Raw genomic sequence first — 21,054 nt, forward strand, 5'->3', positions numbered from 1 at the left:
GGTCATATTGTGTGCTTAGACAATTTAATTATATACTTGAGTTTTCGTGTAACAGAAACAAAAATGGATTGGCGGAAGAGGAAAAAGAAACGGTTTAGACTCGCAAAAGCTTCTCGCAAAAGCAAATCCTTTGCAAAGAGGAGATCTATTAAAATTCATCAGAATCTTTCCAAACCATAATATTATCTTGTGATGATAATGCCATTACTTTTTCGGGGTTATTCCCGTGCGTCACACCCGACGTGAGTAACAATGTGACTCGACGGGAATTTTATTTGACTGAATATGTACTTTTCCGGGATGCTGAATTTGATAATGACATTTATTTTCAAATCCAAAATAGCAGACATGCACTTTTCACAAAAAATAGAAATGGGTGTCGTTTTCAGGGTTTCCAGGATGCTGGTTTTGATAATGACATTAATTTTTTAATCTAAGATGGCGGGCCAGCACTTTTTATAAAAAATAGACGCGAGTGTCGTTTTCAAGGTTCTCCAGGATGGTGAATTTGATGATGACATTTATTTATTTTAATAAATACTTATATATTATACTTCTATTTTAGTGGATCACGGGATTTTCTTTGGCAAGGAAACGACAAAGCAAAAAATCGAATTGAATTAGATTATGATGCTATCACACCGTACCATTTAGAGCCAGCTTCTGAAAGTTTGACACTGTGTTTGTAAGTTGATATTATTTAGATACTAGCAAATGCCCACGACTTCGTCCGCGTGGGCTACACAAAATTTCGAACCCCTATTTCACCCCCTCCAGAGTTGATGAATTTTCAAAAATCTCTTCTTAGTGGATGCCTGCGTCATAATAGCTATCTGCATGCCAAATTTCAGCACGATCCGTCCAGTAGTTTGAGCTGTGCGTTGATAGATCAGTCAGTCAGTCAGTCAGTCAGTCAGTCAGTCAGTCAGTCAGTCAGTCAGTCAGTCAGTCAGTCAGTCAGTCAGTCAGTCAGTCAGTCAGTCAGTCAGTCACCTTTTTCTTTTATATATTTAGATTAGGAATTAGGATTAGGATAATATAATTATTATGTTACTAGCTGCCCCGACGAACTTCGCACCGCCTACAGTCGATTCTTTTTCAGGACATTTTTTAAATTTTTCTCTCCATAAGAACCATCCCCGTACTTCAAGGAATATTATCAAAAAGAATTAGCGAAATCGGTGCAGCTGTTCTCGAGATTTGCGATCAGCAACACATTCAACGATTCATTTTTATATAATAATATAGAGATTTACTATTTGTTGTCAGATTTGTCAATGCTGAATTATGTTGTATTTTAGTGACTCAAGACATTCCTTTTAGAAGAAAACAAGGAAAATAAAATGAATGTGCCCAATATAGTACCACTGAAATCCAACATGATGCTGCAACATTCAATTCTGTACTAAATATTGAAAGGTCTACCCATACCATACTTGTAAGTTGTTATGCTATGTTTTTTGCATACATTCTATATAGATAATACTCACAATATATTTATGTTGATTGTATGTTTATTAATTCCAGAAATGAAATGGAGAGCTTCAATAGTTCTGCGTCGAATGATACATCTAATGTGACTGTTGAAACAGAAAATGATACATATTGTGTTTATGTGTGTAGTGGGCTTTTAGAGGGAAATTGAATTGTACCTACTTCCTACTTATAAAAATAAAATTTTCATTTTTGAGATCAAAGTGGAATTTATTTAGACTTTTTTATACACAAGTAGATGGTATATATAGTTTTTAGTCGCTACTAATAGATAAGTGTAGGCAACAAAATTTATTTTCACAGACAAACGAATGTGTAATCATGTGTTCCTAATAGGTAATCCGCCAGCACAGAGAATTCAACTCCTAGAGTACGCATATACAAGGATTTACATGAAAACAAAATCGTAAAATGTTGGCGGGGGACAGGGGAGAATGCTTTGTTGTGATTGGTGGACTGACTAATAAAAACAATGTGCGGAATGAGGGTACCGAACGGGCGTGGGCGATGATTCATTTAAAATTCCGTGGGATCACCACGATTTAGCAATGCAATTCCTTAGGTACAGCATCAGGGTCGAGAAGTGGGTCTTCGAGTTCAATGATAAAGTCTTTACTTGGTAGATATAGGTACCTACCTCTCAATATCAATTTATAACCGACAGTTTCAAAATCCCATAAGTTTTGGTGGTCATGTCCCCTGCAGCATCAGGATTGAGGAGTTGAAATCCACATTTTATATAGGACAATGTTGCAAAGTTTCTTTATCAATTAAAAAAAATACGCAAATCGGTTCAGAAATCTCGGAGATTTCTGTGTACATAGGTAGAAAAACACAACTCCTTTTTTAAAAGTCGGTTAAAAAAGTATCCTTTGTTAATCCTCTACTTGTCTGTAAAAGTCCCGTCAAAATAGGTTCTGCCGTTCCGAAGATTAGCCCGTTCAAACAGACAGACAGACAGACAGTTTTTAAAAACATTTGATTCAGCTGTTATGGTACAGTTCAAATAACAATATTATGAGCTTGCGGTAGTTATTTCGAAATTACAGACAGACACTTCATAGAAGTATGGATTTCTATAATATAATATAAGTACGAGTTGTTTATACACGCTGAGGTAGTAGTTACCTAATAGGTATGTATGTAAGTGAGATTTTATAGTATTCATCAAAAGATAAGTAGGTAATCATTATCATTCAAAAAAAATTTAAAAATATCTATTTCAGTAGGTAAAACAATTTCACATAGTGCGTAGTAATTGGGACCATCCCAGTAACTGTTTTAGTATTGCTACGAGTACTCGTGGCAGGCGACCCCGCTCTTCCATAAAATCTTATACAATAATAATTGAAATAAGTAGTTCCTTCATAAATCATATATTTACAAAAATTCATCGGTGACATCTGTCCAACTATCTGTGTGCCATCATCAATATATCCGGACGCTAGTGTGAGCGCATGCACTCGCTACACTGCTCATCACTGAGTCTATTTCTTTCTATCACAATGTTAGGTGAAATAGCATACAGGTTACCCACGTGGGCCGAGCAGTTCGGACGTGCATCCAGCGTCACCTTAAGCAACAGTTACATAGTTTGAACATGCTTTGCTAGCTCCTCTCTGGTGCGATTGATGAACACCTCGAGTATGAGGTCCCGGTGCCAAATAATTTATCCAGAATAATGTGTTTATTGTTCTCAACTCACCTAGGCGGCGATTCAAAGGATCTGGAGTAGGCAGGTGACGTGGCCACGCCCTCGAACTTCTTCCTGACCTCCTCGACCTTGGACCAGCCTGACTCGACGTTGAGCCGCCTCGTCAGTGTCGCGCTTTGTGCCGCATGCTTTGCTAGCTCCTCCCTGGTGCGTTTGACGGATACCTCAGGTATGAGGTCCCGGTGGCGCCCCGTCCGCGCCTCGTGACATCTTTCAATGAACTGACGTCTTCGCGCTGTAAGTGTTGCTGATTCTTCGTCGTCGTCGAAGCACCTGAAATTGTGATTATTTTATTTCATCTAAATATATAAAAGGATTGACTGACTGACTGATTGATCTATCAACGCACAGCTCAAACTACTGGACGGATCGGGCTGAAATTTGGCATGCAGATAGCTATTATGACGTAGGCATCCGCTAAGAAAGGATTTTTGAAAATTCAACCCCTAAGGGGGTGAAATAGGGGTTTGAAATTTGTGTAGTCCAGGCGGACGAAGTCGCGAGCATAAGCTAGTCTTTAAAAATAATACCTACTCAATAGCAGCCTATTTCTCATAATAACTCGTGAAATGCTCGTGAATGATTTTGTGAATTTATAAAAGAAGCGAGACGCTAGTTTTTTTCGCGCGTGGGCTATAGTATGATTATCTTGACGGAATACTGCAATCAGCGTAACCCTGGTTTTTAATCAGGTCCCTAATCAATGTATTGGAATCTAAATGAAAGGGTTTTAATTTGACTAATTACCTAGCAGGCTGTGCGAGGTGCGAGCGGCACGGCTGGTAACAGGAGAGCGCGGCCATTTCGCCGGACGCGACTCTGGACGCACTCCGCGATCATCATTTGCCCTCCGCCTGCCGTCCTCCGCCTCGCACACGCTCGATTATCTGAAACAAGATGACCACAATTAATTATACTTACTTACCTTCTGTATAGTTACTTTTATCTCTTCTAGATGCCACTTAGGACTCAAACTGAAAACCACGCTGGGTGATTGATTACTCGCTGCGAAGCATTTTACTGCGTTGTCAGACCCCGATTACACCTATAAGTTGAACCCTCGTAGCTTTTGTTTTAAGTTTGCGTAATAATTATCACCACTACTTATATCTTACAAATCCAACAACTGACAATCGAAAAGAGTAATTTATTACCTATTTTGAATAAATCATTTGACTTTGACTTTGACTTTTACTCACGTAAGTAGCTTGCGTGATTAAGTAATTACTTAACTAAGTAATTGACAGCAAATTTAATATTGTAAATGTATTTTTATGAGTGTTTACATTAGTAAATTTGTCGTAAGTTAATCACGTAAGCTACTTATGTAAGTAAAACTTACAGGCTGTTGTTTTATGATTATTATAGGAACTGAGAATTAATAAACCGTCTTGTTATGTGACGCGCATCAAGGAGGAAGAAGCTCGTAGTTTCTGACGATGCTTCCATACCGAAACCACACGAGTAGTTATATAAGACCGCGACGCAACGATGCCAAGCGGTTTTGAGTTTCGGTATGGTTTCAGTCCTACGCTACGGCCAATTGCACCAAGAGTCAAGACTATTAAAGTTGACCGCCAGAAAAAATATCTGTGGATTGCATAAGACGTCAAGATTCGTTAACTATGGCTAAAAGGCCTTAACATTAATTTACAAGTGACCAATAGCTTACTTACTAGCTTGTTGGTATCGCTGATCAAAATAAACTCTATAGGATAGTGTAGAATATATTAACAAATTGGTCATGAATTCATGATGTATGAAAACTAAACATGTCCAATACATTGCTGTTTGACCTCGCGCGACGGTCAGAACAGTTCTAACATGTTAGCAATTTTAAACTACATGGAATACTTGACTTCTACTCCAAAAACAGCACAGTTTAGTAAAGGTAAACGTTACTGTTTTTTATAGTAGACCAAGTAGCGACTGCATTAGAGTTGCTAATGTTAAAAACCTTATGAAAGTTTGAAAATCCTAGTAATAGCCACTGTAGCGAGTAAATAAGCGACAATAGACTGTTGCCCGCTTAAATCCTATGTTTATTATAGGTTTTTACTAAACGTAATATGTATACCTATAATAAACGTGTGCATTAAAAAATTCGTCTACGGCTCAGGCTTTAAACTACCCTTATCTACCGAAAACGCACAATAAACGCACTGAATGAAATATTAAGTGTACACTAGCAAAAAAAAAGTGAAACTATAAAAGTAGCAAAACATCACCAAGGTAGTTCATCGCATGATAAAAGCATAGAATCAACCCAAAACACGCAACGCTAAATTGGCCATTTGCTCTAATGGCATACGTACCTAATTGACATTGGTTAATTAGATGAATTTGCCTCGGCCCTTGTCCCACGCTGGCATAGAGTGAAAACTGAAAGCTATTTAGCCTAAAACACCTATACTTTGGTAAGTATACCTACTTATATTTACTATTCATGTGAACAACGATACTCGGTAGCGGAATTTCAAAGAGACATTTATGAATATTTTTAAAGTTTTTTAGTAAAAAATTCTTATATTATAATCATTATTTGGTAACCTATCTAAAAGAGGTGCCTTTTTCAGTGATATCGTATATTTAAGACCACATAAAAGTCACTAAGTATGTACCTAGGTATGTATTTTCGAACATTAAGCTATCTAACCTTAATCGGCCTGCTGGTAGGATTTAAGAGTTCTTTTGAAAGTTGTTTATTGTATTTAAAAAGTCCTTTAACAAGTTTTTATTCGTGGTTAGGTCAGCTACGTCAACTTCAGCTAAGTGATAAGTCTTTTCAAATAAGCAATGTAACGTTAGGTAGGTTTTCATGATGAAATGTGGCGCATAACAAACTCGCATGAACATTTCTCACATTTGCTTAGTTTACTGATTATAAACTATTTGCCATACAAAATGCAAACACATTATTTTACGCAAGTACCTATATGTACCTAAATATTGCACATCAAACATAGAGGTACAGTAGGTAGCCAATAAGCCATGATAGATGTGATGGGATAAAATATAGAGACGCTCTGACTTAACGTTTCTATTGTAAGGTGAATGGTCACGAACCTATTCATATTTCATAGTTCGCGACAGTCATTGTAAATGCAATAATTTCTCATAATATGTAACCGGCTTAGCTATTGAGTGGAAAAATCTGTAAGTAGAGATGAACTTTCGATTTCTTATAGAACTTTCTAGGCTAACGTACTCGGATAAGCTAGGGCTGCCAATTATATAATGCCTGAATCCCTGAAGGGTATCTATTCGAGAAAATTCGTTACAGGAATTGGTGTAGAAATTAGAATTCTGTTCTGTTTTAGGGGGTCTTAAAATATTTATAAGTATAATACGTAAAAATGACGCGCCATTTTAACTTTTTGTGTCAAATTTCATGTCGAAAGTACGATTATAGTCACAGTACAGTCGTTAGTTTAAAGGTGAACCCACAGATATTGTTGTTTGTTTGGATCATGGTGGCTTTGGGGGACACTTAGTGTCGTCGCAACCCCCTGCCTATGCCTGACTTAATTTCTAATACTTTTATGAAGAAAGTATAAAAAATTAGACTTTACACTTTGACGTAATTTTTTTTACATCTTTATTAATACCTGTTATCTCCCATGGCCACCATGATCCAAACAAACGTTTTTCCCAGTGTTGGGGGCAATACGTAGAGAAACTTTCAGCTTTTATAAAATAACGAAGGTCTGGCACGCGCTGGCTCTGCCCCCACTGCCAGTAATGAGATTTTCTTACTTCGAAAACCTAAAATCCAAACTCACGATAGGTTGAGAAGTCAAAAATATTGATAAGTATTTATATTGCATTCGAATTAAAATTTTATTGAAATACTTTGTACTAGCTTATGCTCTCGATTTTAAATTTCAAACCCCTATTTCACCCCCTTAGGAATTGAATTTTTTTCAAATATCGTTAGTAGCCAATGCCTACGTCGTAATAGCTATGCATGCCAAATTTCAGCCCGATCCGTCCGTCCAGTAGTTTGAGCTGTGCGTTGATAGATCAGTCAGTCAGTCAGTCCCCTTTCCTTTTATATATTTAGATTATGTAAATATTAAAATTGTACATAATGTAGTTTGTACCTACAGAGCAGATGTAATTGCGCAAGTAGGTACCTAGTTGGGTATTACATATCGCTTATTTACGCAATAAAATTAGCAGATACGTGTTCAGACTTCAGACACCCGACCTGCAAAATAAGCAACTTTGCATATCACGCCATATTATTATATTTTGCTTATTTTACAACTGCACTTTCAACAGTTATAGGTAGAACGTACCTACCTACGCGTAGAAAATCTACGTTTGCAAATTATTACATAGAGGTATAGGTAGGTACCTATTTGTTGTATACCAAGGTAGTAAGTAATTTTTTTTATTCATTATAGGCAAACGCTTGACCACAATCACATCTGATGGAAATTGATACATAAACCTGATGGAAAGAACTACATACTATTGTATCTGTGACCTTACAAATGAATAAATAATTACTGAATAGTAGAATCATAGAGCGGTGATGTGGTTAAGACAGCCTCCTATTCAGGGGGTCGGGATTGATTCCAGGCACACACTTCTAACTTTTTGGAAAGTTACTTTAAGGGTGCTGAAATGCCTGAGAGTTTTCTGTGATGTTCTCAGCGACGTGTGAAGTCTGCCAATCCGCACTTGGTCAATCATGGGGTGGACTCTACCAATATCCTTCTATAATAATTAATTTGTCTGTTTTGGCGAATTATAACAAATTAAGCTTGTGGGTCCTTACTTAGACTGATAAATATTATTATAGTAGCTAATTCTGTTATGTACCTACTTGTATCCGTGGACCAGAATCTCATGAAAAATATTGAAGAGGGATTCCGGAGTTAGCAGCGCTGTACTCTGTGAGTACCTATCCTGTGTACACAGTGCACTGTGGTGAATTATTAATATTCACCACAGAGTACTAGTATGTACATGGGATGTTCACGGAGTACAGTGTTGCTAAATTTGGAATTTCATTTCAAGAGATTCCGGTCTACCTATACCTATCTTCACAATCTTTAAATTGACAGGTGTAAATCTATAGCTTATTCTCTTCAGCAGGGCGCATTATGAAAGAGTTTAGCACTAGATCTAGAACTGTCAATTTAGTTAAGTTCTCTATGTAAGTACAACAGAATTAGGTAGCAAAAGCATCCACGAACGGATTTCTTTGGATTCCTATTTCATGTTATGAGGAATGAGGTTATCAACGATAAATATGAGTTTCATAATAAACAGACCGTGACTAAGTGGCTATAAACTCGGCTCACGTAGGTGCATCCTATTTTAGTGAAGAATTAGCGGCAGCGATATAAAAGATCATATTGCACTTGAAAATTTATGAAAATTGCATTTAGAATAACTGGCTTAGCGTAATACGAGTAAATTATCCCTATTTACGGACAATAAATTGTGGCCAGAAGGTATATATTGTTTAGACATGGAAAAAAGACAATAGTAAATCCAGAGAAAATAGAAATTAATAATGGAACATACTGAACGGGTAAAGCTGACCTTATTTAGGGCTTACTGCCAGTCATTTTACACGTGCAGTCTGTGGACGAACTACACGCAGCGGACCTACAGTGCCCTGCGCGTTCAATACAACAATGTGCTGAGGGCGGTGTTGAGGAAGCCTCGACACTGCAGTGCGTCGGCAATGTTTGCGGATGCTCGCGTGGATGATTTCTACGCGATCATGCGCAAGCGTGCCGCGTCCATGATGAGCAGGCTGTTGAGGAGTACCAACACTCTCCTCAGCGCATTGTCCATGAAATTGGACAGCCCTCTCTGGAGGTGCTGGAGTGGTGCGCACATAGGCGCAAAGAGACTCCCTCGGGCGTTATAAATAGGATTAGTTTTAATAGTAGTAGAATTAGTTGTTAAGTTAAGTTTAAGCTAGTAGTAAGTAGGTACTAACATAGGTTAAGGAATTGTTTCTGTACTAACACACAATTATGGGTGTACTTATGCCTGAAATAAAAGTTTATTTATTTATTTTATTTTATACCAGTGTAAAGCTATTTTGAAACTAATTTACGATTCATGAACGCTGTTTCTTAAATCCATAAGATAATGGGGCTAATTATGTTGTACATAAAAGTATATGATCTCCTAAAATAGACCGGTCTATTATTATCTCTTTTACAACGCCCCCTGTTAAAAAGGATAGCACTAGATTTAAACCTGTCAATTTATTTTAGTTTAGAGAGCGTGTAGGTACAATAGAATTAGCCACAATGACTGTAGTTATATACCTAGTTAGTAGATACCTTATAAACAGCTAGGAACAGCCGCGATTAAGGCTTATAAAAATTCCGTGGGAACTATTTGATTTTCCAATATAAAAGTAGCCTATGCCACTTTCCAGGTCTCTAACTTATATATTCATGCGAAAAATCACGTCGATCCGATACTCCGTGGCGGCATAGTTGAAGGACAAACCAACAAACAAACACACCCACTTAGTTAGGTGCAACTGCACTTAACAATTCGAATACAAAGTGGGTACTTACTGAATTCAAAGGGTATTTCCTTCATTTCTAGGTACCTACTGTACCAAACAAGAACAAGCAAAATAGTAATATTACAACTTAGTACAATTTCATACACAATACAACATAACCACAGTTCACGACAGTTAGGGAAATTCTAACAAAACGTCGAGACTTCGACGTCACTGGCAGGTGTGAAATGTTAGTACATTTGACGCTAGGTAGCCCTATTTTTCTTTGATTTCACGACGTCACCATACCCTGATATTTGACATGTCGTCGATTCAGGATACAACCGAGAGTTTTCTCACTCACGTTCACTCTGACATAACGAAAGATATAACAGTACCTACATACCATGTGCCATGTATATCTACGATTTCACGCAGCTGCATGCCACTTAACGGCACATATTGATTTCAATTGTGGCCATTAATATAATTTAAGTTATCGGCTCTCGTCCGTTACTTGCGGCTTGTGGGACTCGGATACGTGGTGGTCAAAAACCGGCCAAGTGCGAGTCACACTCGCGCACTAAGGGTTCCGTACCACAATCGTATTTTATCGACATTTTGCACGATAAATCAAAAACTGTTATGCCTAAAAATACATAAAAATCTGTTTTAGAATGTACAGGTAAAGCAATTTCATATGATACTAGTATCCCACTTGATAAAGCAATCTTACTTTGAAAGTCGAAAATAGCAATATTTGTTCATGAACACATTTTAATTTTTTTCTTGTGATGTAACCACAAATTCGCAGTTTTCAGATTTTTCTCCTAATGTCTGCTATATTACCTTGTAGTTACCTTCGAAAAAAAAATATCTATCTTTTGATTCTCCGCATTCACTGATTTTGAGCAACACGTGCAATTCCTATTTTTATAGTTCCGTGCCAAAATGGTTAAAAAAGAACCCTGATGTTTCGACTTTACCCTATGAGGTTTAAATATGAAAAACTAAAACCTACAAATTGAAAGCGGACTCACACACGAAGGTTTCGCATCGTACAAGAAATACTTTTGAGAAATTTTGTTAATTTAAATTTAAATTTTTATGGCAGCAATTTTGCAGTATTTGTTGTTATAGTCGCAACAGAAATACACATTTTACTAAAAATTCATTTACATTTTACTCCTACTAGGAAGTAGGAACCCTAGGGAGAGATACGAGTACCTACCTACCTATGTTATTTTAATACATAGCGCAAAGGCGAGTCCTATCTCCGATTGTACGCGTCATAACTACCTAATAGCACAGAATCAGTAGGTACCCTTATTATAAATGCGAAAGTGTGTTTGTGTGTTGATTTGTCCTTCAATCACGTCGCAATGGTGCAACGGAACTGATTGACGTGATTTTTTGCATGAGTAGATAAAGACCTGGAGAGTGACATAGGCTACTTTTTATCGCGGAAAATCAAAGAATTCCCACGGGATTTTTAAAAACCTAAATCCACGCGTACGAAGTCGCGGGCATCAGCTAGTAATAATTATAATAGTAATAAGTACTAACGTAAGCTACCTACTCTGATTTCTGTGGATGGCCCGATAAAGTTTCGCCGACGCCGTAATGGAGGCGTGCAATTTCGCAACGTTCCGACCAACGCGGTTTGCTTTGTTAATTTATTCAACTGTAAACCAATAAACCTATTTTAATAGCAACTTGTGATATTTTAAAGGTCGTTGCCTGGTTATTTGAGAGTACCTTACGCCCACGACTGTCCGCTTAGAACAGACCTTATAATTAACAAATTTATGCTTAGATTCGATACTTTAGCTATAAATCGTTGCTGCCTATACGTACTAATTTTATAAATACGAAAGTCTGTCGTCTGTGAAATTGTTTTACCGACTTCGACAACAGGTACCTACAGAGATAGTTGGTATCCCAGAGACGCACATGGGTCGGACTTCATCTGCGTGGATCTAGGTTTTTAATTTAATTTTCCGGGATAAAAATTAGCCTATAGTCACTCTTCATATCACTACCTATACCCATGCAAAAATCACGTCGATCCGTTGGTTCATTACGACGTGATTGAAGGACAAATAAACACGCTTTCGCATTTACAGTAATGGGTAGTGAGTATGTAGAAACTACCTATCTAGTTTTGAGCAGGTAGGTAGGTACGTAGGCTAATTGTTTTAGAAGAACTATTGACGTCTATATGACTGGGTCATGAAAGTCACGGGAGGTCACGGATATTATTATTATCTAATATCTTTGCTTGAATTTGTGGAAGAAAAATTGCTGACAATAATATATTCGTATATTTTGATACCTTCATATTATATGATTTGGTTATTCGAAACAAACTTGTTTTCAAAACAAATAATTTGTAATTGTTAGACTCATTACAAGCGCTTACGAAAGTCAGATCGGCATAGAGCAATACAATAATAAAATGATTGTACAAAATATGGCATATTATAATCTAAATAATACTAGTTAAAGATGGCATAGTAAAGGTGTCAGCACACATATGGGATCGGAAAGGGATCGTCACCGTATCGCCTCGAGCCGTTCAGAATGATTTGTATTAAACTCCCAACGCACACTAATCGGAATCATAACGTAATCGCCTCGCCTCGGAACAGGCTCCGAACTTGCAATTCCCGCGCTTACGGCTCATCGTCCCCGCGCTTACGTCTCTCCGTACCCGAGCTCACATCTCTTCGTCCACCCTTGCCCCTGTCCCCTCCCGCGACTTGCCTGCTTCGTATTCTAAACCATTCGTATATTCGTATTTGCTGCTTTTCGTATTGTAAGCCAAGACATAACCGTGCGCTACACTTAACGTTTGGATTCAAACTGATCTGGTGCCAACCAGGGTCAGCCAGCGGGCGGCGAGGCGTAAGCGCGGTGTCGCCTAGCCGTAGCCGAATTGACGTACAGGCGCTGCTGGTACGCTTTCGTTACGTGCATACGGTAGGTTGACAGCGAGGCGAAAAGCGTTACGGTTACGATCCCTTTCCGATCCCATATGTGTGCTGACACCTTAATAGTACCTACACGTAAAGGATTCTTTCTTACTCTGCCCTGTATAATGTAGGTAGGAATGTAACTTACAGTGGCTTACAATATAAATATGTAGGTACCTAGTCTAGGACCGACGACGCTGTCTATACGCGACTATAGAATTAAAACTGGAAACAAACAGGTTCAATTGTCTTCTGTTATGGAGGTGCAAGGTCAATCGGATATAAATTCAAGTTAAATATAACGCAACAATTCTTGAATTGACCATGGCTATCAACCAGTTAAGCAGCGCATTGTTTTTATGCTCACATTTTCTTCTTTTTAGTGTTTCGTGCTCAAAGGTGAAAAAAACCGGACAAGTACGACGGAGACGATTCCGTACAGTTAAATACCTAGAGAGTGACGCTGCTTTTTATCCCGGAAAATCAAAGGGAAAACCACGGGATTTTTACAAAACCTAAATCCACGCGTCGACGTCGCGGGCATATACGTAAATTTATACGCACAAATTTGAGAGATTTTACCATGGCTTTCCTATCCAAACTAATATTATAAATGCGAAAGTGTGTCTGTCTGTCTGTCTGCTAGCTTCTCACGGCCCAACCGTTCAACCGATTTTGATGAAATTTTGTACAGGGTTAGTTTATATCCCGGGGAAGGACATAGGCTACTTTTCATCCCGGAAAATTGATGAGTTCCCACGGGATTTTTAAAAATCTCAATCCACGCGTACGAAGTCGCGGGCATCAGCTAGTAATCTATAAACTTAAAGAACTATTTTCTGCATATATTCAAAATTCGTTTAGGTAGGTAGGGTAGGTAGGTACCTATCTATTTACATCGGAGAAAATTGGCTGTGCTGTGACAGATTATGTTTGAATTTTGAGTCTACATCGATGGTTGGTAGGTAGCTACATCATTTCTATTTAAATTTATCTAAGTACATATTATGTAGGTTTTAGGGCAAATGAAGTGATTGTTTGATATTATTTTGAATTATTTGTTGTGCTGTTCAAAGATATCCTCCGTCGTAAACCTGTAACTCGTACATACCTACTTATCTAAATATATTTGTTACGATAACAGGATATAAATACTTAATTATATTGTATTGACAGCAAATAATGGTTCAGAAGTTATTGTGCTTAACGATGATAAACATAATATTTTAGATCATATTTTATTTTCATAGTACTTAATAATATTATGATTCTTTATGTATGATGTGGTTGGCAGCTTGTCATAATATGATACTTACATCGGAATTAATATTACGATGATATTACACTTTACATGAGGTCCCTATGCTATGTACGATGATTTAATGAACAAGGAAGTAGGTTGCATGGAATTGTCGCTTATTAAGCATATTATTATTATTGTTTACTTTAGAGCGGTCTATTCTATTGCAATCACGTCATAGCTGTGTTTTAGATCTAGGTATAGAGGTACGAACTACCTACCTATGTCATCATCATCAACCGATAGACGTTCAAGGCTGGACGTAGGTCCGTCCTTCAACGCTGCGCCTCCCGGTGCGAAGTCACAATTCCAGCACCTTGACAATGAGACCCCAACGTCTATCGATTTTCTGAAATATGTGCCCTGCCCATTGCCACTTCAGCTTCGCAACCCGTCGGTTACTCTAGTTCTCCTACGGATCTCCTCCTCCTCCTAGTAAGTGAATCTATATAGTACCTAAGTAGAGCGTTGTCTTTGTCACTCATACCTATGTGACGTATTGTTTGTCTCAACGATAGAGACAATGTTCTACAAAACCACTACCTCTTTCTAAAGGTCGATGTATATTACTTCCTGTCGCGTAACGTAATACAGGCGGCAGCGCATCTACTCGTACTTTGATAAAAAGATTCAATCTTTAAATGCTGGTGGCGTCAGATAGCTCAGATCCAATCATGACCAGAATAAACAGAGTTAAGAGTAGGTACTTACGTCGTTATCACGAGTATTTTAAATATGTACCTACCTGTTGTATCACTGCTTTGGAACTAGGAAGGTATCTACCTACCTAACACCTATTCCTCTTTTCCCTATTCCCCAATCCGCATACAAGTTCAAAGATGCAGTTCCTGACTGGCTACTTTCTAGCAGTTTCTAGAATCGCTAATAAACTTAGGTAGGTACCTATATTGGAAGTGGAAAAATATAACTACAAAATAAATGATTATGAATTTATGACCATTTTACAAGACTGTACCCGGTTATTATTCATTCATAGCACGGCCTAAGTGCGTTCGAATGTACAATGTAGGCGCATGTACTTAGGCGTATTTACACGTTGTTTAAGATGCGTTCTACAGACGTGCATGGTGTCCTACGAACAACATGTAGACACCAACGAGTAACACTATAAGGGAGGACATACACAAACACAGATCTCCCGTATCCCGTACGACAATTACGACGTATACTTTATTAAAAGTTAGCTGTAGCTGCAGTTATATTTTGTAAGTCCTTGGACGTATTTGTCCCGACTAATATTATAAAGGCGAAAGTTTGTATGTGTGTGTATGTGTGTATGTGTGTGTGTGTGTGTGTGTGTGTGTGTGTGTGTGTGTTTGTTACTCCTTCACGCAAAAACTACTCGACGGATTTGGCTGAAATTTGGAATGGAGATACATTATACCCTGGATTAAGACACTAAGACATAGGCTACTTTTTATCCCGGAAAACCACAGAGTTCCCGCAGGATTTTGAAAAACGTAAATCCACGCGGACGATGCCGCGGGCATCAGCTAGTAATACATATAATGCTCAGAGCATGTAGGCAAAATTGAGAACAAGACATAAAATGAAAAACAAATATTTTCAGATTTAATGCATCCCAATCAATGTATTTGCAACTTGCAACTACTGCCTGGCGGCTTCACTCCCGTGGGAATATCGAAAAATGCGGCCTTATTCCTTGCCTACATTATAAAAGGAATCTTCGTGCAAAATTTAAGCTTTTTATATCCTATGGTTTGGGTTGGGCCTAATTAATGAGTTAGTCAGTGAACGAATCAGGATAATTCTTTGCATATACAAAGGTTTCATATAATCCCTCTCTACAACACAAATAGTAAATATTATTATCAATAATAATTCACGCACACTTTTAGGATACCCTCTCATATTTTTGACCTAGCGGTCCAGTACTTTAACAGAGGGGAATGTTGCGTATAGCATCTCCCTATCCAGGACCCGTAGCTTTTTGGTAGACACATACCAATATGACACTATTGTGTAACGGCAGAGTGCAGAGGTACGATCCTATTGTTTTTTTCGAAACTTAGGAATTCTGTACATGTAAGTCTCGTGGGCCGTGTTGAGTTGTTGACTTGTAACCAATAAGAAAGGGGCTTAGTTTTTTAATTTAAAAATCAAAAAGGGAACCGATTCTTTAGAATTTAGATGAATTATGTGATATTGGTCATAAAATCATCTCCGCACAGGGTGAGCTCCTGAACTTCGGTTTTGGTGTAACTCCGGAGCTTCGAAAGATTACAGATTCGTTTGTGATACCGGAGTTATCATGAACATAACCGGAGTTCCAATTTTCATATTTTTAGAAAAAAGGCGAGCTTTTTGAGTGTTTACATAATACAGTACAGAGTTTTGATAAATTGTCCATATGAAATAGGGTGAAACTTGGGTGAAACTAACCCAATTTTATCGATAGAAAACTTAACAAAAAAATGTAAAAGAAAAATCTTACTACATATTATTATAATAATTTTACCAGTTCGTAAAATAAAGTTTCCTTTTCATTTTTCTAACTGTTTTTTTTAAAAGAATATTAGCCATGTTAATTGACTAATATTCCCCTTTCCCCTCCAACTAAGCGAAAAGGAGTGGGTACGACAATAGTGCAACGGTTGGGATTTGAACCGTCGACCTTTCGGAATTCAGTCCGCTCCTTAACCGTTGAGCTATTGAGGCTACTTGATTTATTTCTTGCTTAACAGACTTGAACATTTGTTTAAGTGCAAGAAATATTCAAATTAAACTCATTATTTAGTCACGTTCAATTTTTTAATGAAGTTTCGTAACTCCGGAACTCCGGACTTGGAACGCTCAGCATCAAAATCCGACTCCGGAGCTGAAAAATAGTCCGATTTTGAAGCCCTTAGTCCACAGGCTATTTAGATACGTATCTAATTAATCAGGTATTTAATGAATGTTTGGAATCAATACGGCATTAAACGTCGTTGGCATTCAATTAGTTTTATAGTGACACAAGGCTCATTAACTTTGAAACAAAGGTTTCCAATGTCTCGGTTAGTTAGCATGCGCCGAATCGCCGATTCAATTCAATGGAAATCATGTAGGCGGCGGATGTCCGTCCGTCTGTCCGGCATTTTCGCAAGCAAATCACAACGTCTAGACGAGAGATATCGTTTAATTTAACATTGTCATAAATAAAACAAAACATCTGTCTGAATCACCCATCCATACTCCATACTAATATTATAAATGCGAAAGTGTGTCTGTCTGCTGCTAACCTTTCAGGGCCCAACCGTTCAACCGATTTTGACGAAATTTGGTACAGAGATAGCTTGCATCCCGGGGAAGGATATAGGCTACTTTTTATCCCGGAAAATCAAAGAGTTCCCACGGGATTTTTAAAAACCTAATTCCACGCGAACGAAGTCGCGGGCATCAGCTAGTATCTTATAAAGTTCCTTTGACTGTACTGTACCTATGTATTATGCCATGGGAAGTGCCTACACAAACAGCAGAGTGAACTAGAGTGAGGGAACTCTCGGTTTGATGCTGAATTGGCGACATATCAAAATTAAAATTAGGCTATGGTGACGTGAAATCCTCGACGTTTTGTTAGAAGTTCCCTATCGTGAACTGTGCCAACAGTCTCTAAGCCTAGTACACATTGGTCAGACAACGGCGATCGGCAAACGTGTATAGGGACCTATATTATAGCTGCATGCGGCCAGCATTGGACATCGAATGATCTTGGCGCAATTCGCAGACATACCGGTACACGCCGAAGGTTTTGGGTCAATGTGTACTGAAACCATAAAATCCATATCCACATCCACACAAAATGCGAAAGATGACTGCCTGCTACGTTTTCATGGCTTGACTGTTGACAAATCTTGACGAAATTTGGCACGGAGATCCTTGGCTTCCTTGCATCCTGAAGACGGATGGTCGATGTAAGTATGTACCTACATATCTACGATTGGTGAGCCTCCATTAAGATAACTACTTATTATGCCGTTGCAACCATAGGTAGGTACCTACCTAATTACAATCTATTTACTTAGTAAAATATATATTAAGTATATAGATACGTACCTACTTGTACTTACATACAGTTACAAATCTCATTGGTATTCTGCACAAGATTGCATTCAGCAATCGTAATCAATCGCCATCAAATAAGGCGTTCGTTTCCGATGGTTAATAGGGGACGTGTCGTTACGAGCCTTACTGCAGACCATTCTATTCAATGTGAAGGAAGAATTTAATAAACAATACAGTTCAGAGCATCCTTTGTAGGATAGCAAAAAATAAAAATAAAAGGCATAAAGTCACGGCTAGTATCTGACTCCGTCCACGAGGGTTAATTTTTTTACAGTGGACTAAAGACTCTACCACAGTTAATTTTAAAAACGTGAAGTTGCAGACATTGTGGCTAATTTTGTTATACTTATAGGTACAGGTTTAGTTAAGTGATTATGTCCAGCAGAATTACTGAGCCATAGGTAATATTATTATCTAGTAAATTATAAATTAAATTCACGTAGGTAGGTAAGTAAACTGATAATGTGGGAAACACGTAACCGCGAGACAGGACACCTGTCGCCTATATGACTGTCGGATCTAGATTTACTTACGTTGTACGTACTACCTATCTACCTACTCACAAGTTGCAAGTCACAGGCAAAACGTGGGAACCGGTCTGAGCTGTGAGCCTGTGGAAACGTTACGTGATTCCACCGGCTTTTCTCCAATGACGAACTGTTTAGAGATCTCTTTTAATTTCTAAGAAAGTATAACAGCATCATTTATTTGGTTATTATCAAATAACCAAAATATACCAAAGTCCCGGCTATTTGTAATAATAAAGACTTATTAAGTAAGTTACACTGTGTGTTATAAGCTGTGATAGCCTAGCGTTTTCATTAATTAAATATCACTTGCTTTAACGGTGAAGGATTCAACGCATTCTTCATAATGTTCTCAAAGGTGTGTGAAGTCTACCAATCCGCACATGGCCAGCGTGGTAGACTATGGCCAAAACACTTCTCACTCTGAGAGGAGACCCGTGCTCTGTAGTGAGCTGGTGATGGGTTGATCATGATGATGATGAAGAAACACTGGCTATTACAACTAGTGGATTTTGCAACCTAATAATCGTGGTCTTTTCAATGTTGTAATAACAAATTTTGACTGTATTTGTTACATCGATGGTATTTGTACAGTACTAGCACACCTTTAGTTACCACTTTTATAATTCACATCGGCAAAATTCGTTTGCGCAGATAAGTGCAACGGCAACCTAACGCTAACTAAAACCACCAATACAACCACATAGGTTCTATTGGGTAGTATCATTAGCATACCTCAATGAATTATAGTATACATTATAAGTCATTGGTAACCTACCTAACTTAGTTAAAACGTACCTAGTGGTTTTGAGGTAAGTAATTATTTTAAACGGCTGGAAGTAGGGAAGTATTCGTATCCGGTCCATAAACTATAGGTTGTATGTCGATCTATTCTCACGGAATTTCCGTAACTTTTGATAAGTGAGTAGGTAAGTGGGTACCTACATGACATCAGGTGTCGATTGGTTATAATAAATGCAAAGATTGTAAGATACACGCAATTTTAATTTAGAACATTTCTACCTGAACTTTTATTGATTATTCGGTACGAAAGCCTCTTTTACGTACAATTTACACACAACTCTCGTACAGATCGATTCCAAGCGTCGCTGAGAGTCGGCGTAGTGTTCATTCACCCCACGATTCCGACTGGCTTTATTCATAACGAATTGCGTTCATTCTACAGTCTACGTGGGTATTACGCGCAATTAGAAAAGCCTCCGTATTCGTAGTAGCATTTTCCCTGTAGGATTAAATCGTTAAACAAAAGCTAAGAAATAGGTAGTTAGGTACTTACACGTATATATGGCTTGAATAAGTGAGAATTTATTATTTCTTACCACTTGCCAGTCTATTCAAACAAAGATTTTTTGAATCCCGTTACACCACAGTTTTAGTAATAAAATTAAATGGGTAGATACCTTTTTAATTACTAGGTACATAGTAAGGTACTGTTTTTAAAATGATAAAAAGATCTCCTCGACACAGCACCACAGTAAACAATTTTTTATACTAAACTTGTTCGAACATGTCCTGAATCCCGAATCCGATAGTCATTTATTTTTATTTTTGCTCTATTTTAAATAGGCTCAGTCTACACTGTTCCGGCCTCCGGGTCCACGCCGGATTGTGTCCGGTACTATGATCTCTACATACGTTCCGTTGTCATATTATTGTCGTATTGTTTATTAGCTGAGGCCCGCGATTTCGTCCGTCTCGTGAGTCATGAGTGGGTCTTCGGTGGAAGGTCCACCTCGGCGGACGTCACTGGCTGGGTCGCGGTTGATTGCTTCCCGAAACCCAGTCGCCAGGCGACGCGCAGCGCCGCTAGATTTTAGTGGGTAGATATTATGGGCGCCTCTCGGCCGGCGAGTCCCACATTCCTTTCCTCAAGTTGGCTAGCTGGTTGGCTTTTAGGGGGGGATGGGATGGGATTTCCCAGCGATAAAAAACAGGATTTAAGTAGGTACTTGGAGAAAAAAGGTAAGTAATTTAGATGGTTAAGATCCTCAGAAATATTAAGACTGGAACCAGTAAAAGTACAGTTATGTGCCATTTAAAAATCGATTTAGGGCGTTACATCGAGAGCAACAAATTACAGAAAACGTTATACGATATTACAGGGGAAGTGCCAGAACGAATCGATTGTGAATAGGTACGAGTACCTACATGGAAACTTGCCGGTGCGGTGTAGAAAGTGGAAAATCGATTTTAATACCTACTCGATTTGTCTAGCAAAAGTATGGTAGCCGGATTATGTCGTTTTGCAAGAGAGACTACCTACTACTCTGATATGAAATAAAAATGTTATTTTATAAAGACAAGTAGGATTCATAACAATTCATTAAGCCGAAAAGAATGCTTCCATCAGTTTTTCATAACAGTCTTTTGATACCAAACATCGGTTTCAGGAATAATAAATAACTAAGCACTCTGTGGTTATCAATAACTTGTTAAACTTTTTAAAA

General features: G+C 38.1%; 1 protein-coding gene across 1 annotated transcript in view; it reads right to left on the bottom strand.

Annotated features, from left to right (window-relative positions):
• LOC117983790 (uncharacterized) overlaps positions 1-21,054 on the bottom strand; it is a 70,619-nt gene that overhangs the window by 25,013 nt on the left and 24,552 nt on the right. The window contains exons 2-3 of the mRNA XM_034970411.2: positions 3,956-4,095; positions 3,200-3,481 (exon numbers count right to left, since the gene is read on the bottom strand). Coding sequence (XP_034826302.1) covers positions 3,200-3,481; positions 3,956-4,011 — 338 coding nt within the window. The 5' untranslated portion in view covers positions 4,012-4,095. The remainder of the gene's footprint in view (positions 1-3,199; positions 3,482-3,955; positions 4,096-21,054) is intronic.

Source organism: Maniola hyperantus, chromosome 7, assembly GCF_902806685.2.
Source record: "Maniola hyperantus chromosome 7, iAphHyp1.2, whole genome shotgun sequence".
NCBI lineage: Eukaryota > Metazoa > Arthropoda > Insecta > Lepidoptera > Nymphalidae > Maniola > Maniola hyperantus.